Source organism: Capra hircus, chromosome 2 (genome assembly GCF_001704415.2).
Source record: "Capra hircus breed San Clemente chromosome 2, ASM170441v1, whole genome shotgun sequence".
Lineage (NCBI taxonomy): Eukaryota > Metazoa > Chordata > Mammalia > Artiodactyla > Bovidae > Capra > Capra hircus.
The window spans coordinates 94234523-94261404 of NC_030809.1; the positions used below are offsets into that span (position 1 = coordinate 94234523).

General features: G+C 35.5%; 1 protein-coding gene across 2 annotated transcripts in view; it reads left to right on the forward strand.

Moving 5' to 3' along the window:
- Positions 1-26882, forward strand: part of GALNT13 (polypeptide N-acetylgalactosaminyltransferase 13) — a 648808-nt gene that overhangs the window by 399400 nt on the left and 222526 nt on the right. For both annotated transcript variants that reach the window (XM_005676121.3, XM_018063172.1), the window contains exons 5-7: positions 11837-12003; positions 12636-12843; positions 16227-16397. In XM_005676121.3, the coding sequence (XP_005676178.2) occupies positions 11837-12003; positions 12636-12843; positions 16227-16397 (546 nt within the window). The remainder of the gene's footprint in view (positions 1-11836; positions 12004-12635; positions 12844-16226; positions 16398-26882) is intronic.

Consider the following 26882-nt stretch of genomic DNA (forward strand, 5'->3'; position numbering starts at 1 on the left):
ACTATATGCAGACACTTTTACCGTCTGAGCCTCATCTTTAAAATCTCTTACAGTTATCACATCCTGAGGAAAGTCCACAGGTCACTTTAGCCTCTCATCATTTTACTTGCTCATTTCCTCTCCCCAGTTCCTGTTTAATCTTTGCTTTAATCTTTCCCACTTCAAGTGCCCACCTTCCTGGAGCAAAGTAAAGTTTTCGCTTACCTCATTCAAAGCAGTTACTGTTTTCCTTTGTTTTCTTGGAAGGCACATCTTCAGGCTCCTTGTCTGCTTCCACAAGTACCTTATCTAAAGATTTTAGAATTTTAAAAATTAAAAAACTAAAAAAAATAAAAAATAAAAATAAATAAAAATAAAATCCCTAAAAAAAAAAAAAAAAAAGAATTCTACCTAACTGAAGGCAGTTTCTTCCCTAAATGAAAAAGGGCCTTATCAAGAAAGAGGTACAATAGCAGATTTTTTTTGGAATATAATCTCTTTACAATCTTGTATTTAACTCTTCATATCCCCTGGTAGAGGGCACTACAACTGACTCTGGAATTCTTGCCTCAAGAAGCCCATGAACAGAGAAGCTTGGCAGGTCGTGGTCCATAGGGTCACAAAGAATGGAACCCGACTGAAGCAATTTAGCATGCTCACATGCACTCTGAATATATGTTAAATAAGCAGGGTGACCTTATACAGCCTTGAGGTATTCCTTTCCCAGTTTTGAACCAGTCTGTTCTGGTTCTAACTGGTGCCTCTTGTCCTGCATACAGATTTCTCAGGAGATGGGTAATGTGGTCTGGTATTCCCATCTCTTTAAAAATTTTCCACACGTTGTGATCCACACAGTCAAGCCTTTAGCATAGTCAATGAATCAGGAATAGATAATTTTTTTGAATTCTCTTGCTGCAGTCCATGGGGCTGCAAAGAGTCGGACACAACTTAAGGACTGAACAAAGAAAGTAACAACAACAAAGGTGTTTGCCATCTGCCTATGCTGCTGCAGTTGCTGGCTTTTGACACTTCTTGAGGGGAATTCAGAATGGAAAGTGAGGCACCCAGTGTTCCAGGGAAACTATTGAAACAGGTCTTTAGATAGTTAGGGATTTTCAGTACCTGATTTCATGATCCCAATCCTTGTATCCCCTCATACCTAAAAAAACATTAATTCCCTTCATGGTGACATCAGCTCCTCATGAGGAGCAGAAAATCTTTTGTAAAATAAGTGCTTGATTGTGCTGAACTCCTCCTTCACAATATCTTACATATTGACCTTCCTCCACTACCTCTATGGAGCAGCCTCTCAGAGCTATCTGAGGTGCTGTCTCCCAGGCTGCAGTCCTCCTTTTGCCCCCAATAAAACTTAACTTGCAACTCTCAGGTTGTGCATCTTTTTAGTTGAGTGTTGCTGTCATTCAGTTGCTCAGTCACGTCCAACTCTTTACGACCCATGTACTGCAACATGCCAGGCTTCCCTGTCATTCACCATCTCCTGGAGCTTGCTCAAACTCATAACCATTGAGTCAGTGATGCCATCCACGCATCTTGTCCTCTGTCATCCATGTCTCCTTCTGCCTTCAATCTTTCCTAGCATCAGGGTTTTCTCAAATGAGTCAGCTTTTTCCATCAGGTGGCCAAAGTATTGGAACTTTAGCTTCAGCATCTGTCCCTCCAAAGAATACTCAGGATTGATTTCCTTTAGAATTGATGGTTTGATCTTCTTGTAGTCCAAGGGACCCTCAAGAGTCATCTCCAACACCACAGTTCAAAAGCATCAAGTCTTCGGCATTCGGCCTTCTTTATGGTCTATCTCTCACATCCATACATGACTAATGGAAAAACCAGCTTTGACTATACAGACCATTGTCGGTAAAGTGATGTCTCTGTTTTTTAATATGCTCTCTAGGTTTGTCATAGCTTTTCTTCCAAGGAGCAAGCATCTTTTAGTTTCATGGCTGCAGTCACCATATGTAGTGATTTTGGAGCCCCAAAATATAGTCTGTCACTGTTACCATTGTTTCCACACCTATTTGCCATGAAGTGATGGGACCAGATGCTATGATCTTCGTTTTCTGAATGTTGAGCTTTAAGCCAGCTTTTTCACTTTCCTCTTTCACTTTCATCAAGAAGCTCTTTAGTTCCTCTCCACTTTCTGCCATAAGGGTGGTGTCATCTGCATATCTGAGGTTATTGATATATCTCCTGGCAATCTTGATTCCAGCTTGTGCTTGATCCAGCCTAGCATTTCTCATGATGTACTCTGCATAGAAGTTAAATAAGCAGGGTGACAATATACAGCCTTGATGGACTCCTTTCCTAATTTGGAACCAGTCCAGTGTTCCGTGTCCTGTTCTCACTGTTGTTTCTTGACCTGCATATACGTTCCTCAGGAGGCAGGTAAGGTGGTCTGGTATTCCCATCTCTTGAAGAATTTTCCACAGTTTTTGTGAACTACACTATCAGAGGCTTTAGTGTAGTCAGAGAAGCAGAAGTAGATGCTTTTCTGTATTTCTCTTGCTTTTTCTATGATCCAGTGGATCAACGGCAAGTTGATCTCTGGTTCCTCTAACTTTTCTAAATCCAGATTGTAGATATGAAATTTCTCAGTTCAGGTACTGTGAAGCCTAGCTTGATGGATTTTGAGCATTACTACCTTGCTAACATGTAGAGTGTTGCCAAAATCTTTGCTCTATTTGCATTTGTGCCAAACAGAAATATGGAAATAAAGTCATGGAGGAGAAGGAAAGAGTGGCTTTATTACTTTGCTAGGTGAAGGCACAATATGCTCGTGCCTCAAGAACTGTGTCCCCTCCTTGGTGAGTAAGGTGAGGTTATATAGTCTGGCAGGGATATGCGATAAGGTTCAAGGGAGTAACATTCTCACATGCTTTTTTTCTTCTGGAAATTTTCCAAACTGGGGTTCTGTGCAGGGTCTTAGGGGTTAGGTCTTCTAATCCTGACGAGCCTCTCTGATCCACTTAATCTAGCCTCAGGTAGTTTTGTAGTTGCTCCTCCTTTGATTAGTAACTGTTCTGCCCTTTGGGAGTCACTGAAGGTCATGGAGACTGAAGTCTTACCTATGAGATGGTGAACAAAAAGGCCTCCAAACTCAGGAGACCCAGAGCAGTAATATGTACATATAGCAATACAACTCCTCAATTCTTCCCCTATCTTCTTCCCTGCATCTTCTTCCTCCTCTGTGTCCATTATTCTGTTCTCTACGTCTGCACTTCTATTCCTGCCCTAAAAATAGGTTCATCAGTACCATTTTTCTAGGATCCGTGTTTATGCGTTAATATGATATTTGTTTTTCTCTTTCTAACTTAATGTAACTTAACATCAGATTTCCAGGGTTTGAAACCCATGTCTGTCACTTAGAAGCAAGTTACTTAACTGATGTTCAGATTGTCATTATCAAATGGGAGTAATTTGGAATCTTATAAGTATTATAGTTATAATTATTTTAATAATAATTATATGATTATTGCAAAGAGTTGGACACGACTGAGCGACTGAACTGAACTGATATAACATATAATTCTTAATTATTTTTATAAGAGTATTATGAAGAGTCCATAGAAGATCACCAGGATATCCACCACCTTAACAGACAGTTCTAGAAGTCTAGGAAAGGGAAGGAAATATAGATATTTATAGAGTGGGAGTCTGGGTTTAAGTGGATTAAGACAGGTCTTTTAATGCAGGAATCTTATTGAGACTGGTTAGTGTCAACTAAAAAGATGCACAAGTTGAGAGTTAAATTTTATTTGGGGCAAAATGAGGATGGAAGCCTGGGAGACAGCATCTCAGATAGCTCTGAGAAGGGAAGGTCAATATATAAAGTTTTAGTGAAGGGGGAGTTCAATACCATTAAGCACTTATTTGCAAAAGGTTTTTTGTTAGTCATGAGGATCTGATGTCACCGTAAAGCGATTTAGTGCTTCTCTAGATATGAGAAGATGCAAGGATTGAGATCATAAAATCTGTTCCTAAAAACATCCAACTATCTAAAGACCTATCCCATCAGATTCCCTGGAGCACAGAGTGCCTCACTCCACCCTGATCCCTCAGGGGTTGTTGAAGGTCAATAGCTGTAGCAGCAAGGGGTTCAATCTCCGCAGAGGCAGATGGCAAACGCCTTTGGTGTTCAGTCATTGGCAACGCTCTTGGTAAGTGCCACTTTGTAGTTGACATCAGTGTGCGATGTAGTGGTTTAATACTAGTGGGTATATTGAGGGGAAAGTTTTGAGGTCAACTGATAAGCAAGCAGTCTCTCTATGTTATATATATTGTTCTGAGAAGACAACCAAACAACCTAGTCTCCTTAATAAGTGAATTTTTTTGACCAATTAATTCTTTGAATAGTTTTATTTTCTGGAATTTTTTTGAAGCATGAAACCATTTATAAGTTCATAGCCCTCTCTTAGTTCTGATATTTAACCTGTGTCATGGCAGATTTCAATTCATTGTCAAGGTCAAATGAGATGATCCAGAGAAAACATGTAGCACAATGTCTGCTATGTAATTAAGTGTTCAATAAATGTTTAATGCTTAGTACTTCTTTCTTATTATGATGGTTTTTCTTTTTTTAAATCAGGGTTTGACTACAGGAGGAGATGGCCTAACCCTAGATGAGGAATGCAAGTTTTGATAATCAGATTCACTATAGGGTGAAGAAAGTATAGTGGGAGCTATTCCAGCTTTGGTAATAGGACGGAACACAAGCTAACAGACTTACCTCATGGATATTGAAGAGCAGGCAACAAGCAGAGATCTCAGCAGAAATTCTCAGCAGAAATTCATTCATTTGGAGATTTTCTAGCAGAAAATAATAAGCAGAGATTAAGGCAAGGGAGCAGGAAGATTTAATAGCAGACAGCCACAGCCAGCCACCGAAATTTCAGATTACAACAACAAATGATTTTAAAGAACTAAAAGGGAAAGAGGCAGGACCTTTACTCCACACTGCTACAGTGGACAAAGAAGTAAAGCAGTTTTCAAGCCAGGATGGCCGAGGCACCAAACCTATTGAAACTGCATTGAAAGTGAAGAATAAAACAGATGTTTGGCATAGAAACTAAGAATAAAAGATGAGTTAACATGGCTGTGATCAGAATCCTATCAGCAGTAAAGCTGAGCCAAGTAATTTAATTATAAGACCTTACCTATAATATTTCATATATGTGTGTGTTAGTCACTCAGTCATATCCAGTTCTTTGTGATTCCATGGACTGTAGCCTGCCAAGCTCCTCTGTCCTTGGAATTCTCCAGGCAAGAATACTGGAGTGGGTTGCCATTACATTCTCCAGGGGATCTACCTTCTGGACCCAGGGATCAAACCTGGGTCTCCTGCACTGCAGGCAGAATTTTTACCATCTGAGCCACCAGGGAAGCCCATCTCAGATACAGTGCTTTATAATATAAGAATATAATAAAAATTACATATAATTCCTTAATGATTTTATTCATTTCCTCAAAAACCTCAGAATATAGATATGGCAAGCAGTTTTACTTCAATTTAGGTGATGACAGAACTGAAACTTCGAGTTTGCTCACAGATCCTGAATGGCAAAATGAAGATGTAAACAGAATTTCCAGACACAGAGCCTTCTCAAATATATCAAAATAGAATGATGCCACTTATGTTCAAGAGGAATGTGTTATATTAGAATGGCTTGTAGATGAATTTTCTTACATTCTTTCCCTTCCCTAACCCTAACTCACTTATTTGTCCTGGCTCTACAAGCTTGAAAATAAAAAATCAACTGAAAATATAAAAAAGATGTAGAAAACTTGGAATTTCTACGCCTCTAGTACAGATTATAATAATATAGAATTATGGATTGGGAAATCGATCTGCTGATTAATACAATAGCCTGCCTCGTCAAGTTTTCATTCATCAACATCTTATTAAAAATATTTTGTGACTTGCAGAATACTACCTTCTGAAGAGACAGAGACAAGTAAGATTAACCTCTTCTTTTTAAAAAATCCCCTAGTCTATTGTATTGGTTGTATTTATTGTGAAAGTGTATAATGAAGAAAATGATTGAGTCATATGTGAAGTGCCAGACTGCAGAAGGGGGCTGAGTAGTCTTCTCTGGGATTAGGGAAGTAGAGAGAAAGAAACTCCCTGTGCCTCCTTTTTCCTGCATAGCACTCCCTACCCAGGGTCCTCATGGCATGCTTCATACAGAAACCGACAAGCAGAAGAGTCCTGGGGAAAAGTCCTGCTCAGTAGCCCTCCTGCTATGCCCACCCCAATACATCAAAGAAAACAGGAGCAAGGAATGGATATGACAGCAAATAGGCCAAGGATGAATACAAGGTCTGTTCATGCTGTGTGCTAAGTCACTTCAGTCATGTCCAATTCTTTGCGACCCTATGGACTGTAGCCCTCCAGGCACCTCTGTCCAGGGGATTCTCCAGGCAAGAACACTGAAGTGGTTTGCCATGCCCTCCTTCAAGGGACCTTCCCAAGCCTGCGGTCAATCCTGTGTCTCTGCAAGTTCTTTACCACTAGCACCACCTGGGGAGCCCAAGTCTACCTGAATTTAAAACAAAGGTGTTTGTGGCAGTGTTTATCAACTTCCTTGGTGGTTCATATGGTAAAGAATCTGCCTGCAATGCAGGAGACCTGAGTTTGATCCCTAGATTGAGAAGATCCCCTGGAGAAGGGAATGGCTACCCACTCTAGTTATTCTGCCTGGAGAATTCCATGGACAGAGGAGTCTAACTGGCTACATTCCACAGGATCACAAAGAGCCAGATACACTTGAGTGACTAACACTTTGTAAAAAATTTTTTTAATGAGTCAAGTAATTATGACTTATAGGAACTTAACTTTTGGAAGGTTTAACACAATGTATATACCAAGAAACATATAGGATACCTTGCAAAATTAAGTGCTTCATTTCACTTGAGGCTCTGAACTTTCAGTTATGAAAGAATCACTGTCCTGTTGCCCAGGCTTTTGTTGCATGGATGCATTGGAAAATGGTGAAATTTCTTTCTGTGAATATAAATGTTAAAAAATTGGGAAACATTGAAACCACCCATAATTCTGAAAGGTTCAATACAATTCCTACAGCTCTTAAAAATAAAAAGTATAGAGAGAACTTGTATTGTAAGTCTTCATTTTAAATTACTGTTATTAATCTTTGTTTGAGCCAGTTAAAAGTAGCCACTGACTCACTGAGCTGCATTTCAACAAGTCATGCAAACTACAATGTTGACAGCCTTTGTGTGGAGTCCTAAATGGATTGTGTCTAACTAAACCACTGTGTAATTATGGATCCTTTGTGATTTCACATTCTCATCTTACAGTCAATTTTTCTTTCTTTGATGTGGTGTGTTGTGTTCAGTAGCTTATATGAAAACATCAATATGGCTTTGAAAAGGATAAAATCAAATTGTAACAATCTATGTTTCTCTAATGTGGACATAGCCAAGGGGAAAGATGGTAAATAGGAACACTATCTCACTGTATTTCCATGTTCCACACGGAGGAAATGTGATTCTATCACCATATTCTCTCCAAAGAACAGTTGCATTTATTTCTCCTACATTTATAAGTCAACAGCTGATGCACAGAAAACTGGATAAGCATTAGTATATATCCAGATGACAGAGGAGATTGTAAATGAAGTAGAGAAGACTTTCTGACTCCAGTATTTATAGTGCAAGGAAATAGTGACTTATTTTAGTTCATATAAACATAGAAAAAAGATACTAACCTTATATATCCTATTTTAAAATGTTGATGTAAGCAGAATATTGATGTGTATATGTGTGTCATATCAGTGGTTCTGTTAAATAAATTTGGTAACTCAGTTTTGGCTGCACATTCAAATGCCCAGGAGAGATTTCTTTTTAATCTTATTATCCATAGCCACACCCCAGACACCTAAATCAGAATCCCACATGTGCTAAAACCCACATACCAGTTGTTGTTTTTTTTTTTGTTTTTCATGCTTATGGGATGATTCTGATGTGCAGCCAAGATTTAGAGTGACAGATAATTACAGAATTAAAAGGAAATAAACTTTTATTTTCTTTCAAGTATTATAGATTTAGAATGTCAAAATATAGTGCAAATATGAAATTCTGCTAGGATAAAGCTTATGCTCTTGTTGGAATACCAGATTTCAGGAACTCAATTTGAGTATTGGGTATCAAATATCTTTCAAATTTATTAAAATTGCTATTACAGTCTGACACATTTACTCTCAAAGTTAATTACACATACATTGTGCTCTCACAATTATGTCAAAATTTCAATTCTATTTAGATATTTACATAAAAGAAAAATAATGTCTTCAAAAGACAGATTACTAGGAGTATTTGGTCCATATACACATAATTTCAGTGATAGCTGACTTTCTATACTTAGTTTTAATAAAATGATCCTAGGGAATCTACTTCTTTTTTTATAAACATATATATTTATAAATATATAAATTATTTTTTTTAATGCATAGAAATTTTTTTCAAATTTTCAGACACCTACAATATCATTTAAGATATATTATGGAGCAGAAATCATAACCATTACTAATATTATAAATCATAAATTATTTTATTAGCAATATCATTTATTACTTTATTATGCAGTATATTGAAGTAGCTCTGTGACTTGAGATTTGTATCCTGTGAAATAAATATTTGAATTAGTCAACTTTGAAAAGTGAAAGTAAAAGTGTTAGTTGCTTGGTATGTCTGACTCTTTGTGACCCCATGGACTGTAGCCTGCCAGGCTTTATTATCAGTTATTTATTATGTCAACTCAGGGCCAGCAGAGTCCACATTGCCAGGAGTCTTACTAGAAATTCACAACCTTATTACCATACCAGATCTACTGAATTAGAATCTGAATTTTGTCAAGATTTCCTTTGCTGCTAAAAGTTTGCAAGCACAGTTTTACAGTACAAAGGAGGATACTCACAAGATGAAATTGTTTTGTATTAATATTTTGTTATTGAGATATATGCTAAATGTATGTCTCTCATTTGCTAAGCAATACAACCCAAAACTAGAGAAATCCCTTTAGAATAGATGAAAGAAATTTCAAAGCAACAAGAAACTAGTATGACTGATGTATAAGCAAGCTTAAAATATTGATAGGAATCTATGTCAAAATAAATTTGAGAGCTTTTTCTATAGGCTTTAGGTATTGAATAGATCCTATTCAAGATAACAAAGCATTTTATTATGGCTTGACAACATTTTTCTTTCCTAGTGGTGCATAAAATAATGATGTATTTTACCCTAGGTGACAAGAGGTTTGAAGAATTATAAGCAATAATTCCAGTTCATTGTATCATAAATTCGTTAAAAATTATAAAAATAAAAAAACACTTGTTCATATATATTTGTATGCTTGAGTAACTGAATAAACAGACATAGAAAATGATTAATTTGTATAATAAGAATTATCCTATAAACTATGTTATTAAAGTTTCTTTTGTGAAATAACTTTACATAGGAGAAAGAGGATGAATTAATAAAATATTAACCACATTTTATTTTATTTATGCTACATTAAATAATGACATAGTGGAAATTTTCTCTAAGTAAGCAAAATATTATAGCTGTGTTATTAGAAAATTAGTTCATTATAATGTCACATATAATGAATATAAAATTAACGTGAGTGGATTTTTTTAACCACAAAAACAAGGCACGATGGAAATAAGTTGAGAAGCTGGATCTAAGTATCTGCTTTTATTTTTATATTATAAATGATTTATTTGAATAAATATCTTGTTCATTTTTCTTTATTAACATTTAGCATAACATGCAAGAGGTTTAATTTAAAAGAAATGACTTATATACAAATGATAATAAGTAGCCTTCATAGACTATTACCCTTGGGTTGAACCAGTAGTTGCTGACTGTTGGACTGATTTCAGCCTGCTTTTTCAGTTTTACTTCTTTATTGATGATGACAATCATCTTTATGACTCATTTTGTTCAGCATGCTGAAAGTGAGGGGGTGTTTTGATGAGGCAGAAGAGTGGAGGTTTGAGGAGAATCTTGGCAAGGACCTGTCTGACTTACCAAGATAGCTTTCTAAGTTTGTTTAATGATAAACTGCCTGGAAGACCAAGTCAAATGATGATGAGACATATATTAATAGAAACCGCTTTAATCTTGCTACCAGAATGGGAAAAGATGACTATAAATCAACCTACCTCTTCTACCCTACGTTTGAACTATTTTTATAAGCAAAATGTCTTATATAGTGTGGATGCTTAATGAATGTTATTCAAATAAATATATACTGAAAAAATGGTTAGACATATGTACATTCTTTCCTGGCTATATTACAGAGCACTTCACCTAGGAGCTATTATTTTAGACTGTTTTAAAAAATGATTAAAGTCTCTGCAGGCATATAATTGGTATTTATTTTATTACATGCCTTTGGTGCCCACACTTTATTGGATTTTTTTCACTCACCTGTGAAGGGGACTAATTTTAAAGATGCTAATTTTGTGTCAAGGATTAGGTCATTTATTGGTGGCAGGGTGTATCTGGTTCATTTTACTTTATGGAAAGATTTTAATTTTCTTGCTCTTCAGCTTATTTTACCAGGAAAAATAACATAAGGTGAATATACTTCTATTCCTGTCTGGATACCCAGTGACATTTTTGCAAAATACTCTATAATCACAATGATTTAACAATATGTGACAAAAATGTCTAAAAGTTGACAAGTGGATATGGCTGAGAGCCACCTGCACATTAAAATTGCAGTGACCACCGAGAACGTGCGCATGATGATGGTTCAGTCACCAAGTTGTATCCAGCTCTCTGTGACCCTATGGATTGTGTAGACCAGGCTCCTCTGTCCATGGGATTCTCCATGCAGGAACTCTGGAGTGGGTTGTCATTTCCTTCTCCGAACATCTCCATATTATTTATCAAAATGTACCTTACAAGTTTTATGGCTTGAAAAGCAAAATCTGGACTTCTTTTGATTTATCAGCAAAATTAAGTTGTTGTTTTTTTTTTTTCAAAATACCAAGTTCTAAAATTAATAACAATTATGATGCAGGCTTTTACTTAACCGTGTATTCCAGGGATCAACAGCATCTGAATCACCTGGAAACATTTTAAATCCTGTATATTCTCAGGCTGCACCCTAGATCTGCTAAACCAGAAACTGCAGGTTACCCAGTCCCCAGGTGACACCTCCGTACATTCAAGAGATGTTCTGGAAGCCTATACCCTTTCGTCATCTCTAATTTTGTTGTTTTGGGTTTTTTTTTTTTTTTTTGAGAATCTTTGAAATTTATCTTGACCCCAACATTTTTCCCTCAAAGTAGACATTAATTATGGCATTCTTCAACAGAATGAAAAATGTACATGACTAGATTTTAGAAGAAAAGTAATCTCAGTTTTATAAGCTTCAAAGCCCTGTGAACATGTCTATTTATGTTCTCATGAATTTTTGAGTTATACAATAATTCTTTTTTCTAAACAAAGACAATTATATCTACTAAATGAATTCCTTTAGTACCTGGTCTTCTATTGATAGTCTCATAATGTTATTTTAGCTTTCTTAGACTTGTGTCCAAATCATGCCTTTTTGTTCCCTAGAGTTAATGTAAAATTTAAAAAATAATAATAATTCAAATAATCTAGTAAGTATTCATTTAAATTTTCAAAGTGCCAAGTGAATGCTCACAACATATATAAAAAGGAAAATAATTTTAGATAACCATAAAGTGTTGTTGTAATAACGGACTTTTGAGTCTAATTTTGTGTCATAATGGATATTTTTATTACAGTGATCAGAAGGAAAAATGAACTTACTAGCTTGTCCTTCTTCTTTCCTTTCTTCCAGATGCAAGACAAAGGTCTACCCTGATGAACTTCCAAACACAAGTGTAGTCATTGTGTTTCATAACGAAGCTTGGAGCACTCTCCTTAGAACTGTTTACAGTGTTATAAATAGGTCCCCACACTATCTGCTCTCTGAGGTCATCTTGGTAGATGATGCCAGTGAAAGAGGTAAAATTATTTTTCTTGTATATACATTTTTTAATTATAGAGCTTTATTGTGTTCAAAAAGATAACAGGGTAATGATCCATATTTTCCTTGTAATTATACTAACCCTGAAACTACCTATCAGATTTTTTCAGTATATCTAGTCAGTGCCACTCCACCAAGTAACTAATTCTTTCAGTTTACCTCATGATTCCATTTGGTTCTTACTAACCTACGAAATCAGCCAAAATGACTTTCCTAAGTATTTCTCTTTTTTCCCAACTCAGTTGATCATATGACTGAACATTTATATGACACAGTGGGTATTTGGCTCTCTTTTTTTATTGTAGGTAAAAGAAAAATAACATATTTAAGAAAACTGCAGTTGCCAATGTGGCCCAGCTTATAAATTACAGTCTAGTATATTAACTTCCTGCTGTAGCCTTACCCTTGTCAGCCAAGTGATGAGTCATAATGAACTGTACACTAATAGTCATGAAATCTCTGTATCTTTTTTTTTTTTAACCTAATGCAAAGCATGTTGATAGGAGTTGACCATCACTTCTGTGTGTTGAATTTCCATCTAGGCAGTAGTTTCCCTTCTCTGTCTTAAAAGAGTTTCAAAACGTTATAAATTCTTAATTGCACATTACAGATTTTCTCAAGTTAACATTAGAGAATTATGTGAAAAATTTAGAAGTGCCAGTAAAAATTATTAGAATGGAAGAGCGCTCTGGGTTAATACGTGCCCGCCTTCGAGGAGCAGCTGCTTCAAAAGGACAAGTCATAACTTTCCTGGATGCACACTGTGAATGCACATTAGGATGGCTGGAGCCCTTGCTGGCAAGAATAAAGGAGGACAGGTAAGAATTCATATGCTCTGTCTGGATTTTGCCTGAATTTGTTAGGACCGTTACAGCTATCCCTCAAAACTTTTCTTCCCAAGCTGCTATTTTCAGAATGTTTATTTCCTAGCTTTTAAAAATGAAGTCCCCTTACTCCTTATTTAATTAAGATCTTGGTTTATTTATGCCAAACCTGAATATTGGATTAAGAAAGTCAAGCAATTCAAATAGTAAAGATGCTGAATATTCATTTTATAGGTGAAGGAAATCAGTCCAATCAGAGATAGTAGTATATTTTACAAAATATATTTTCAAAGCAGCTTTGTCTTCACAACCACTCTGTGAGGTAGATAATAAAGATACTCTTCTCTGTATCTGATGATAGTTAAATGACTTGTCCTAGAAATTGTAAATGACGAGGACAACAATTTAGTTCTCCCCACTTCCAGAACAATCTTCTCTCTACCTAGTCACTGTTCTTAATCAAAGTCGAGTACAAAGCCACCTTGAAGATCTTAAAAAGCTTATATACACTCATGCACCCCACTGAAATGAAATCATGATTTAAAGAAAAGCACAGCTGTAAGAATGTTTATTTAAATAGTATTGCCATTCTGTACAGACATATCATGAAATCTGAAAAGTTCAAGAATGCTTTATAGAAATTAGAAACCCTCATGCTGCTGCTGCTGCTGCTAAGTCGCTTCAGTCATGTCCGACTCTGTACGACTCCATAGACGGCAGCCTACGAGGCTTCCCCGTCCCTGGGCCTCTCCAGGCATGAACACTGGAGTGGGTTGCCATTTCCTTCTCCAATGCATGAAAATGAAAACTGAAAGTGAAGTCACTCGCTCAGTCGTGTCTGACCCTCAGCGACCCCATGGACTGCAGCCTTCCAGCTCCTCTGTCCAGGGAATTTTCCAGGCAAGAGTACTGGAGTGGGGTGCCATTGCCTTCTCCATAGAAACCCTCATAGATACCTACAATTCTTTCCCATGTGATCCTATGAAATTTAAATGGATTTCTTGCAGTTATTCATAACTATTGATGATAAATGAGTATCATTCCTAAGTACCTAATGAAGACAATTATGCCGATTGCTATCTGAAATAATAGCAAAACATTGCATAGCACCTTGCTTGCATAGTCATTTCACCTATAGTAGAAAGGTCTACTTAGAATTGAAGTTTTTAATTAAGGCTCCAAGACAGGGGCTGCTTTGTGTGAGCTAGTGCAGCTCTATCACATGAATGGCATGATTTGGTATTTGCCAGGAAGATGGATGGAGGTTGTCAGTAAAATGAACCATAGCAGTTGAAGAAAGCAGTGGGAACCTTTTTGTCTACTGAGTGTAATATATGGGTAATAACATTTTTCCATTCTGTGTATTGTACAGTAGGCACAGGAGGGTAAGGCTGGCAAAGTAAAATGAATTTGGAACATTTTAAATGCATTTCCTGGCAGCTTTTCATACATTATGCTTTTAAAAACATGTGTTTCATATTCAACTTAGTGAGATTATAATATTGCTTCACTATGGTCATGAATAGATCATTTATTTTTTAATCTAACAACATATTTAGATTGTATTGGCATATAATGAGCTCTAATGTTTTATCTTGCTTATATGTTCTAAAGTTGCCATAACTAGATAATAAAGTTCTATTGGAGGTTATTAGATCTAATGTCATCTCCCTATAATTTAAATGATTACATTTAATGAAGAAAGAAAGATATTGTTTTTATAAGAACCAGGGTTACCAAGAAGATTTTCCAAGGCTAGGTGAAACCTTTTAAGTTTTTTTTTTTTTCTTTTTAAGATTCATTTGTTTATTTTTATGGCTGTACTGGATCTTTGCTGCTGTGCAAGGGCTTTTTCTAGTTGTGGCAAGCAGAGGCTACTCTCTAGTTGCTGGGTGTAGGCCTCTCATTTCAGTGGTTTCTCTTGTTGCGGAGCACAGGCTCTAGGCACGTGGGGTTCAGTAGTCACAGTGTGTGGGCTCAAAGTTATGGCTCCAGGGCTCTAGAGTGCGACTCAGTAGCTGTGGGGTGCACAGGCTTAGTTGGCCCATGGCATCTGGGATCCTCCCAGACCAGGAACCAAACCTGTCTGTGGCATTGGCAGGTGAATTCTTCACTACTGAGTCACCAGGAAAGTTTGAAACCTTTTAATTTCAGAGGACTCTAGACATTGGTCAATAGTGTGGCATATAAGACCTATTAGAAATTGAGCATTGGTGATACAGGTGTTGCAAAACCAGAATAAATAATGGACAACATTTCCTTGTTTTCCATATCTGTGGGGGATTCTAGAGCATATTTGTGTATTCACTTTCTATCTTATATGAAAAACAAGCTCTACTTTTTGGAATTAGCTATAAACAAGGCCCAGTTATTTAAACATTTACTTTGGAGATGACAGATGGTTGACACCATAATAAAACATACAGGCTTGGAATAGAGGTAGGCTAGAGAAAGTGCAACATGAATGAAAAGAATACCTAATGACCTCCCATGGTGCAAAGTTCCTTATCCTAAAAAGCCACCATCAGGAATATCAAATCTATGTGTGTACAACTTAATCACATTGCTATACAAAGTGATATATATATATAGTATAAATTAGAAAAACTGTCAATCAACTTTAATTCAGTAAAATAAATTAAAAAAGAAAAGAATACCGAATCTCCTGGTTCTTCCTCTTACTTTAAGAAAAAAATGGATCATAAAACTCCAGAGACTGAAGTTGCTTATCTTTTCCTATTTTAAAACATGCAGATTTTTAGTGTAAACTGCTGTCTAAGATGATTCACTCAGAAATTGTCATGAACCTAATATCTTTCATAGGAAATATTTACTTATACTGATGATCATGATTTTTATTGTTGCTTCTCTTTGTGGGTTTTCATTTGTTTGTTTTTCCATGAACATTTTCTCTGAGCTATTTCTTTAATCTAAACTATCACCTTTGAGAGTCAAGCTACCAGATTGAATTTGCTATTATTCATCCTTCACTCCCTGCACACTGTTGCTTTTCAGTGGGCTATAGCTCAAACGCTGCATAATATCAAAGCAGTCTAATAATCATGCTGTGGGGAGAGGTTTAATGAAAAATAGGCCATGTTCATCCTGCTGAGTTAGTACTTAGAATGCATTTGGAAATTAGCTTGAGGATCAATTAGTATATTTGATTAGATTATATATGATAGAATAAAAGTAGACTGAAGTCAGATGTAGTAAAAGGAAGTAATTTCATGGAGAAAAAGGGTAACATAACAATAAAGGCAAATTAAAGTCACAAAATAATTAAGTTTCAAGGTATCAGCTATGTGATATTTTAAAAAGCTAATGAAACATTTTAACTATAATTTTTACACCAGCTGATTTTAATTTTTCTGCAGGAAGACAGTTGTATGTCCCATCATTGATGTGATTAGTGATGACACCTTTGAATACATGGCTGGGTCAGACATGACTTATGGGGGTTTTAACTGGAAACTGAATTTCCGTTGGTATCCTGTTCCCCAAAGAGAAATGGATAGAAGGAAAGGAGACAGAACATTACCTGTCAGGTAGGTGGAGCATATCTTCCAAAGCATAGCATGTGTATTCCTATAACAATTAAGGAATGTTATATACCTATATATTCATTCTTTAGGCTTTCAAAGACATCTACTTTTTATTCAAATACATATATGTATTATCATGAGCATGATCATCCTAGAATCAATGGAAATATTAATTCTAGTTTAAGTCAGCACAGACAAATTTAAGTATTTGCAGGGTACCAATTCTTTTTTGAAACTTTGTGTATTCTTATATTCAAATTATATGTACTGTTAATTTTCTATGTGACAAACATGTATTAGCTTTGATACTTCAGGTGTAGATATATACCTACCTAAGTGTAGCTTATAACTGGGGTATGCTCAAAATTGAACTAACCAAAAAATTGGTAAATGTTTTAAATTTTCCAACCTTAAAGAGCTACTTTCCCTATAGATACAATAAAAGATTCATTTGGAAAATTTTAATGTATTAACAATTGTGAAACTTTTTTCCAAATTATTTTAAGAATCTGCTTAACTTGAAATAATTACACTTAAAATAGGTATGTCCTTAATTGAGAATATACACATATACACCTGTAGGTATATATGTATACCTATCATATACATCTTCAGTTTTCTAGACAAGCATTATCACCTTCTTATTTTAACTTATTGTTGTATACCTCTTCCTGCAACTAAAAAATGATTCTCTGAACAATACTTGGGGAGGAAGTTCACTAGTTTAGCTCTTTAAGATGAATTTGGCAAATCATCATTTGATTAGAAAGATAGGCTTTTCCAGTGGTTCATTGGTAAAGAATTTGCCTACAGTGCAGGAGATATAAGAGACATGGGTTCACACCTGGGTGGGGAACATCCTCTGAAGGAGGAAATGGCAACCCACTCCAGTATTCTTGTCTGGAAATTTCCACGGCAGAGGATCCTGGAGGGCTACAGCAGAGGGTTGCAAAGAGTCAGACACAACTGAGCACGTACACACAGATGACCAAAAGAAAGAGAGAGAATAGAGAAATACCCTAATGTTTTAAACCAATATATATATTAAACCCATTATCTAAACAAGAATGTCTCCTAATCTACTGAGAGAATGGCTTATCCATTGTTAAGACTAATTATATAATGAATTAATTGAAGCTAGCTCAAAAAAAAAAAAAGCTAATAGAAAAGAAGAGCTCTAACTGCTTCTTATTGAACAATTAAATATTGGGACCGTTAACCCTCTTGAGATATTAATTACATCAAAGAAAAAAGTAAAAAGTATTTCCAAACAGTTGCATAAGGATGTGAAATTATTATGTCAATATGCAGAGTATAATTTAGTAGTCCTTAAGGCTTGCTGTCCTCTTCACATTCACCATGTCTTATTGATCCTTGGCTTTAACAACTTCAAGGAATACAGTGGCTCATATTACCATTGTTTATTTAGAAATCCTATTTCCCTAGATCATAGCTTTATTTATTGTTAGATGATTTCTCAGCTTCGGATCCCAAGTGGAAATTATCAAAGTACTTGACCAGTACACTCAAATAGAGATAGTGTGTTGATTTATTTGAAAATGAAGTGTAGAAGAATGCATGTGAGTACTTATTTTTTAACATGTTGGCAAAAGTTCTGCTTTATTTAATTATTTTCTCCCAAATTCAGAACATACATAATTAAGAGGTAGTCGTTATTCATACTAAGAAACTGCCAGTCTTATTCATAAAATTGAAGATCTATGGAGAAATCAACCATTATTTCTCATCTTTAACTGAAACAAAAGAGGAAACATCTAAATTGCTGTGTTTTAATCACAACTTATGTGATTTTATTATAATAACATGGAGCAATGATGGAATCTGAGTATGTTTATTTGTTTGCCTCAGTAATTGCACAGTATTTTCACCACGAAGGGAAAGTATTTCAATGCTGAGGAAGCTAAAGCAAGGGAAACAGACAACTCACTCTTTGCTGAAGTTTCTAGATTTTTATGGCAAAAGGTTAATTAATTCACAGGCTGTGTTGTAACAGCCTGCAGGTAATTTTCATCAGCATAGCTGTAATGTGAACTTTCTCTGTACTTATAATCTATTACTTGAAGGTGTGATCATTTTTCTCACATTCGTATAAACAGATAAATCATCGTAAGCGTTAAAGACACTTTTTTTTCTACTTGATTAACAGAATTCTGCATAGCTAAAGTGATTAAAATGAGGTTGAAATTTTGGTTTTCTTAGCAGAATGCTTCATTTAAAATGTCAGTTATGACAGAACTTTCTAGGGACTATAATTGGCTAGTTAGTCATCATTTAGAAATACAGTCACACATCTGCATACACAGAGAAACAACTTGAACTTGTAACCTAACCTTAGTTATATTGCATTTAAAGTTTATGATGGTTATATTTATTATTCTATTGTCAACCTCTGGTCTTTGATATTTTCTTTTTGATAATAAATGGAGTTAGTGAAATGCTTGGCATTTGTGAAGTTATGAGTGCAGAATAATAGCATACATAATCCAGCTTTGTTCTTTCTATTTAGTTTTCTGTAATCAGTAAACTGTCCTTGACATTTTAGTAATCAAATTATATGACTTTTCAGAAATATCTCAACTATATGTGCAACAATATAGTAATCAAATTATTAAACCAGAGGTCATTAACCACAGCTTGTGTGTCAAATATGCTCTATAGATGTGTTTTCTTTGGCCTGTATAATGTTCGGCATTTATTAAAATTGCCAGTGTTTTTAAAATGAGATATTTAAAATAAAAATCTAAATTTCAAGCTATTCTTTAGAAATAAGAAGATTTTGCTACAATGGTCCAGTGTTTCTACTTGGCATAAACAGGAAGAATTGAGTAAAAGCTGCCCATGTAGAAATATGAAAGTTTAGCCCAATCCGCCAGTTGCTTTTTTAATGTGTGTCTCCCTGATTCTGAGGCTGAGGATCAACTGCCATTTTTCATTCTTGCACTTGGAGAAATGTTTCTCTGGATCTGTGTCCCAATCACAGGTGAGAGAAGTATGCTTGTTGCAACTAATTGACTTCACATATTTTTATTTCCATGGCTATAATCTTTTCAAGGGCTTCCTTGACGGCTCAGACGGTAAAGAATTTGCCTACAATGTAGGAGACCTGGGTTCTATCCCTAGGTTTGAAAGATCTCCTGGAGGAGGAAATGGCAACCCACTCCAGTATTCTAGCCTGGAGAATCCCCATGGACAGAGGGGCCTGGCAGACTACAGTCCATGGGGTCACAGAGTCAGACATGACTGAGCAACTAAGCACAGCACAATCTTTTAAATCATTTATAATCTTTGATTTAGAGGCTACTGCCTGAAAAATGGCTGAGTTTGAAACTCATCGAACACACAAGCCCTGCTCAGTGTCTGGCATCAGCCATAAGTCTATTGGATCAGGAAAAGGCCAGCACAAGCGGAGAGAGTGGAGGTACAGGATTTAAACAAAGTCAGCTGATAAAAGAGATGTGTGTTTCTGAAAAAGAACCTGACTCTTAAATCTTACTGATTGTGTTTATCTCTTAAATATGCCCTGCAAGTAACCCTAAATAAACAGTTATAAAGATACTAGTTTCTACTTTAATTTCTCACTGATTAAAATAGATTACTTAATTAAAAGTCTACAGGGTTATTTATCAAGTCTATTTATCTTTCCCCTTTGTGTCTTACTTTATGGACTTTTTTTCACATTTTTTCATTATTAATATTCTTAGTATGACTCCATTCTTACTTTGAGTACCATGTTCAATCTTTTTCTCAAGCAAAACAAGAGTTCTAGATTGTCCTGTAATCCATGCTAGCATAATATTGAATGAATGAAGCATAAATGCCATTATGAGTTTTTTATTTCTGACACATTTGACTTTGTCCATTTTTGTTAACACTTGTCTAATCTCATACATGTATTTTTCTCTCAATTGAAATTAGGAATTTATAAAGAAAATCAAATAAATTAAACAATAGTATTAATAACAACTTGGGTTACAATTATTATGAATAACTTATAGTGTTCATATATATTATTTCCTGTGTCCTTCTAATATGATATGACAGAAGGAGCATTGAAGTTGGCTTTGGAGGATCTGAGTTTTATTTCAAGCTCCTCATATTAAGAATTTACCATTTCTTCCTAACACTGAAATGGAAAATTATCCTCCTTGCCTTGCTTTTAACTTGTGAAATGCTGTAAAACATTACATGAAATTTGAGACTATTTTAAAGGTAATTTTAACTTTATTTCTGATAATATAAGTAGAAGATACATGGATTGAAAAATAAATGTGAAAAATATCTGTATTTTTAGGCAGAACACCAGTGAGCCAGTTCTTTAGTATTTTGTTATATTTACTTCCAGCACATTTCTTTCCAAATACATTCATCCACAGTTTAAAAGTTGGTATATCAACTAAGTATCTTTCTATGCCATTAAACATTTTCACAAATAAAAATTTTAATGGTTGGTAATATCTAAATTATTTACTAAGCTCTTTTTCAATTTTTGATAGTCAAAGTCAACCTGAGAGTTTTGCTCTTTATTTTTTTGCCATTTGCATCTGTGATCTACAGTTTTTGCATATAATATAGTCTCTTTAGAATTATTCATTAAAGCAATATGAAATTTGTTTTACTATCCTGATACCTTTTGCCAGTTTGATTTCCCACTCCCCCCAAATAATCACTGACTCCAATTTATCAGGAAGTATAATAAGTGAAATACACTTATTATGTAAAATCTGAGACAATATTTGTTATTATATAGTAGCAATTCATGATATATTGCTTAGTTTTTAGCTATCAGACTTAATTTTCCTCAGTCCAGTGAAAATTGCACTTTTAAATTGGATAAAAGAAACAGAGATAATGCCTGTGAGACACCTCTTTAAAATAAGAGATGCTAAAGAAACAGCACAGAGAAACTGAAGTTTGTGCATAGAGTAGATTTCAAAAGAGTTGGACTTTAGAATGTTCAACAGTTCAACATGCATACCTACTTGTATTGAAATCTAATATATGTTGATTTTGAGAAAAAAATATTCTACCCCAGGTGGAATCTTTATATTCTTTGGAGAAAATAGCACCTTTATAGTATATTACTTCCTTATGGTTTAGGGGATAATTTGCCAGAGTTTCCTAGCAATCTGTTGAAATGAGATGGAAACAAGACTAGTACAGAAAGTTTACATGGTGATAAATAAACTATCGTATTTAGATACTGAGTAATTAATTAACAAACATCTGGCCCCATTTTTATTCTGACCCATCTGAAGCATTAAATGAAAAAAAAAAATTACACCATTTACTGTATATCCTCTTTGGAAGTTTAGAGTTTTATCAGGTACTGAGGATTATGAAAAAGGATTTACGAAAAAGGAAAAAAAAAAAACTGTTCCTTCTTTGGGACTATAGGTCTTTCAGTTCAGTTCAGTCTCTCAGTCACGTCTGACTCTTTGCAACCCCTTGAATCGCAGCACGCCAGGCCTCCCTGTCCATCACCAACTCCTGGAGTTCACTCAGAGTCACGTCCATCGAGTCCGTGATGCCATCCAGCCATCTCATCCTCTGTTGTCCCCTTCTCCTCCTGCCCCCAGTCCCTCCCAGCATCAGAGTCTTTTCCAATGAGTCAACTCTTCCCATGAGGTGGCCAAAGTACTGGAGTTTCAGCTTCAGGATCATTCCTTCCAAAGAAATCCCAGGGCTGATCTCCTTCAGAATGGACTGGTTGGATTTCCTTGCAGTCCCAGGGACTCCCAAGAGTCTTCTCCAACACCACAGTTCAAAAGCATCAATTCTTCGGCGCTCAGCCTTCTTCACAGTCCAACTCTCGCATCCATACATGACCACTGGAAAAACCATAGCCTTGGCTAGACGGACCTTAGTCGGCAAAGTAATGTCTCTGCTTTTGCACAGGTTAATGTATTTGATTCTAGTACTTCTTGATAAATGGATTCTTTGGCAGAAAAACAAGCCATTTGTCCCTATTGGACAGAACTTTAATTTTTTTCTTATCCTTTAAATATAGCTTTGAAATTATCTCTGTTTCATAGACTGCAGGATCTGAACAAGCTTCCTGCTCAGAGCCTAAGTTGGCATAACTCTTAAAGTAACAGTTTCTTCTGTACCAAAAGCTGCATCTTCTCACTCAAACATATGTTCAAATCAGTGTTGTGGTGTGCAATATTCCACTAAACGTCCCGCTTTTTTCTATCCAAAAACCTTTAATTACATTCAACATGCAATTATTCATTACTTACTAAAGAATAGTTTATGCCTTTGCTTCCTTTCTTTCTCTTCTTCTTCTTTTTTTATATTGAGTATAGTTGACAGAATACAGAAGGAAGGACTAAACTTTCTTTAGTTTCTAAACATTCACAGTGGTTAACCAATTGAAGTCATTATTTTTTTTATGACTTGAACAAAATCAAACTTATGGAACTATTTCAGCTATTTGCCTCACATTTGTATAAATAAAATATTTATGTTTTTCATCTCTCTTTATCATGCTTTATAATATGTGAGAAATATTATTAATGCAGAGCTAAAACTGATTGTCTAGATACTGTGTAATTTGACCACTGCAAATAACAGCCAAAAGCTAAGCTATAGTCCCACAAATCTTCTTCAGACTTTTCTCCAGAGACCCTGGTTATTTGCCAAGTAAGATTAAATAGAATCCTAGTATATCAAAGGATTAGTGAGAAGAAGTGATGTTTCAATAACTTTAAAAGAAATTGCTTTGAAGAGCGGTACTAACATTCACAGAAAAACATGGTACATAAATTTGGAGCTTGAAATCAGGAAAAGACTTTCAAATTAGCTATATCAAATATTTTGTTGTGTGAGTTATATGGATAACTGGAAGCTGGTTAGATGGAGAGATAGATAATTGATATATAGAAGGAATTTTTTTCTCAACTGGACCATCAACTACTTGGGGGTCCCTGAACAAGATATTTAAATACACTGCAGTTAAATTTGGTTGATCAAATCTGTAGGGATTTTAAAGCCCTAAACTATTACACTTCTAATAAAAATTGATTAGAGTCTGAAAATAAGATAAAGCTGATTATTATCTTGACAAACAGATGTTTTCCTCTTCTTCATTAAAACTAAAATTTAAATGTGCAGTACTTGCTTAGTGCTGATACTATTCTAAGAGTACCACATACATTAATGCATATCCCCAACTTATAGATGATCAAATTAAAGTACAGGAAAGGGACTTGCTGAAGGTCACATGGTAGAATTGAGCTTCAAGTCTAGTCAGTCCAGATACAAAGTCCATACTCCTAAAACTAACTAGCTTCATCTTAGAGTCTCTTTACTGTGTAACTTCTTTTCATACACATGGTGGTTATACCAGCCCAGTGTAAAATACAGGATATATCGTGTTATTGGTGAAAATGCATCATTCCACTTTAGCATTACTGAATAATCAAATGTATTATATCACAATTTCTTATGCCTTATGAAGTTCTGATGAAAATCTTCAGCATTTTTCCTTGTCAAATTCTTACTTTTCAAGTTCTTCATTACTGTGTGTTGTTGTGAAGCTTTATATCTTTATTTCTAAAATACTATCAAACTCAATCCCCAAAATTCTTAATAGATGATAAGGTCTTTAAATATTCTGGAATTCATGAAGCCATCTTTATTATCAATTTAGCAGATGTAAGCAAAGAATTTTTTTTTTCACAGTTTCAGAAATACAGTTGCAGGTAACTTTGACTTACAGTATGGACACGGGGGTACATATTCTTTCTTGTTTATTTCACTTATTCAATAAATGTCTATTACTATTAAACCAATATATTAACTGTACTTATAGAAGTGGTAAGATGTTTATAGTAATAAATATAATACTCAATAAGAAGTGACAATTGCCTCACTTTCCCCAAGAAGGGGAAGATGACAGCCAGATTGGAGGAAAGAGGTTTGTACCAAAGCCACACTGTATGGACTACATAAATTTTACATTGACCTGGAGCAGGTTTAAACATTTAAGGGGACTTTACAAAGGAAGATTTAAGTGGCAAATGGATAAACAGATGTACTAAGGTTTGAAAGTGTGAAGCATTTACTGCAAATAGCTAAACTTTTTGCATATGTACATGTTTAGTTGCTTCAGTCATGTCCAACTCTTTGTGACCTCATGGATTGTATCCCCTCAGGTTTCTTTGTCCATGGGTTTTTCCAGGCAAGGATACTGGAATGGGATGCATGCCCTCCTCCAGGGGATCTTCCTGATCCAGGGATCAATTGAACCCATGTCTCCTGTATCTCTTGCTTTGGCAGGCAGGTTCTTTACTACTAGCACCACCTGGGAAGCCCACTAAACACTTTACATACATAAAGATAGTTAAATGAAGGAGCTCATTGGGTAGCTCTAGATCACTGATGGCAAAATAATATAAAAATCTGAAATTTTTTAAATACAGATTTTGGAACATCTGGTTAATGTTCTAAGAGGAATTTTTATTTAGAGGAATTAATCAGGGTATGGTTTGTAGAATACATTTTGGAAGTTGCAGACTGCAGAAGGAAGAACATTCCATAATAGTTAGAAATAAGGATGAAAATTGGATAACAGAGGTAAGTGTCAAAAAATACTTAAAAAGGAGGAAGTACGTGGGAAATGACTGAATGAGGCAAATGATAAAGGTGCTGAATGGTGATTTGATGAAATAAAATCTGATGAATAAAGTCTTAGGACTTTAGAAGGAAATAGAGGTCTTTGAAAGAGAAGCAGACATGGTAGCACTTTCTCTGTTATATACACTGAGCAGAGTCAGGAGGAGTTTTTTAAGAAAGCATCTAGTGAGTGATTGAAAGAGCACAACCAATGCAGAGGAGAGAAGAGACTACCTAGATTAAGAGTCAACCTCACAGAGGTGACGCTAAAGGCCTAAGACCAAGTAAAGAGTTTAGAAAGAGAAAAGGTCCTCTGAGAGACCCTTGAGAAGACTACATTTTGAGATCTGACATCCAGCAATGGAAAGGAAGTGGCATCAATAAGTATCATACAATATTCAAACTGGTAGAAGGGGAAAACTCTCTAGAACAATGCAGTGGGAGTCAGAGGTGAAAAGAATTTCAAGCAAGGAGGCTGATAGATTATGTTAAATGCTTTCAAAGGAAAGGCTATTAAAGTTCATAATCAATAGCCTCTTCCAGAAAGAAGTTATTGCAGAGATGGGAGCAAGATCCAGATTCTAGTTAGAAGGTCAAGAGGAGTTGAGGGAGTATATAAAAAGCATCCTTTCAATAAGGTCACCAGTGAAAGATATAGAAAATATATGTTCCTGGTTTAAGTGAGCAATAGAATGGAGTGAAGATGTAGTTTAGGGCAGAACTTAATTGAGCAGTTTTGTAAGCTCGAAGGGATAATCTAAAAATCAAAGGCATGAAATACAGATGTAATAGTCAATGAACAGAGACTTCCCTGATGGCTCAGCCAGTGAAGAATCTGCCTGCAATGGAGAAGACCTGAGCTTGATCCCTGGGTTGGGAAGACCCCTTTGGGAAGGAAATGGCAACCCACTCTAGTATTCTTTCTTGGAGAATCCTATGGACAGAGAATCTCATGGATAGAGGAAGCTGGCAGGCTATAGTTCATGGAGTCACAAGGAGTTGGATGTGACTGAGCAACTCATTTTCAATAGTCAATGAACAGGTAGCTGAAAGATTGCAGGTATACCTTAGAGGTTGTGGGTTTGGTTCCAGGCTGCTGCAATAAAGTGAATATTGGGTTAAAGTGAGTAATACATTTTCTGGTTTCCTGGTGCATTTAAAAGTTATGTTTATATCATGCTGTAGTCTATTAAGTATGCAAGAGTATTGCATCTAAAACAATGTATATACCTTAGCTAAAAAATACTTGCTAAAAAATTCTAACCATTATCTGAGCCTACAGGGGTGAAGGGTCTTGCCTGGATGTTGCTGTTGATGCCTGCTGACAAATCAGGGTGGGCTTACTAGAAAGTTGGTGTGATTGTAGAAATTTCTGAAGACAGTAAAGCTTACCAAATAGATTGACTCTTAGCATGTAATGTTATTAGATAACATTTTATTTACAGAAATCCTTTCAAAATTGGAGTCAGTCCTCTCAAATCCTGTCACTGCTTTACCAACTAAGTTTATGTAGTTTCTAAATCCTTTGTTGTCATTCCCCAGTTTTCACAGACTCTTCACCAGAAATAGATTCCATCTCAATGAACTTTCTCTGCTCATTAATAAGAAGCAATTCCACATCTGATCAAATTTTGTTATGAGTTTGCAGCAGGTCAGGCACGTCTTTAGGCTCCATCTCTAATTCTAGTTCTCTTGCTATTTCTACCACATCTGCAGTTGTATCCTGCACTGAAGTCTTGAACCCCTCAAAGTCATTCTTGAGGATTGCAGGGACCAGATGCCATGATCTTCATTTTTTGAATATTGACTTTTAAGCCAGCTTTTTCACATTCTTGTTTCACCTTCATCAGG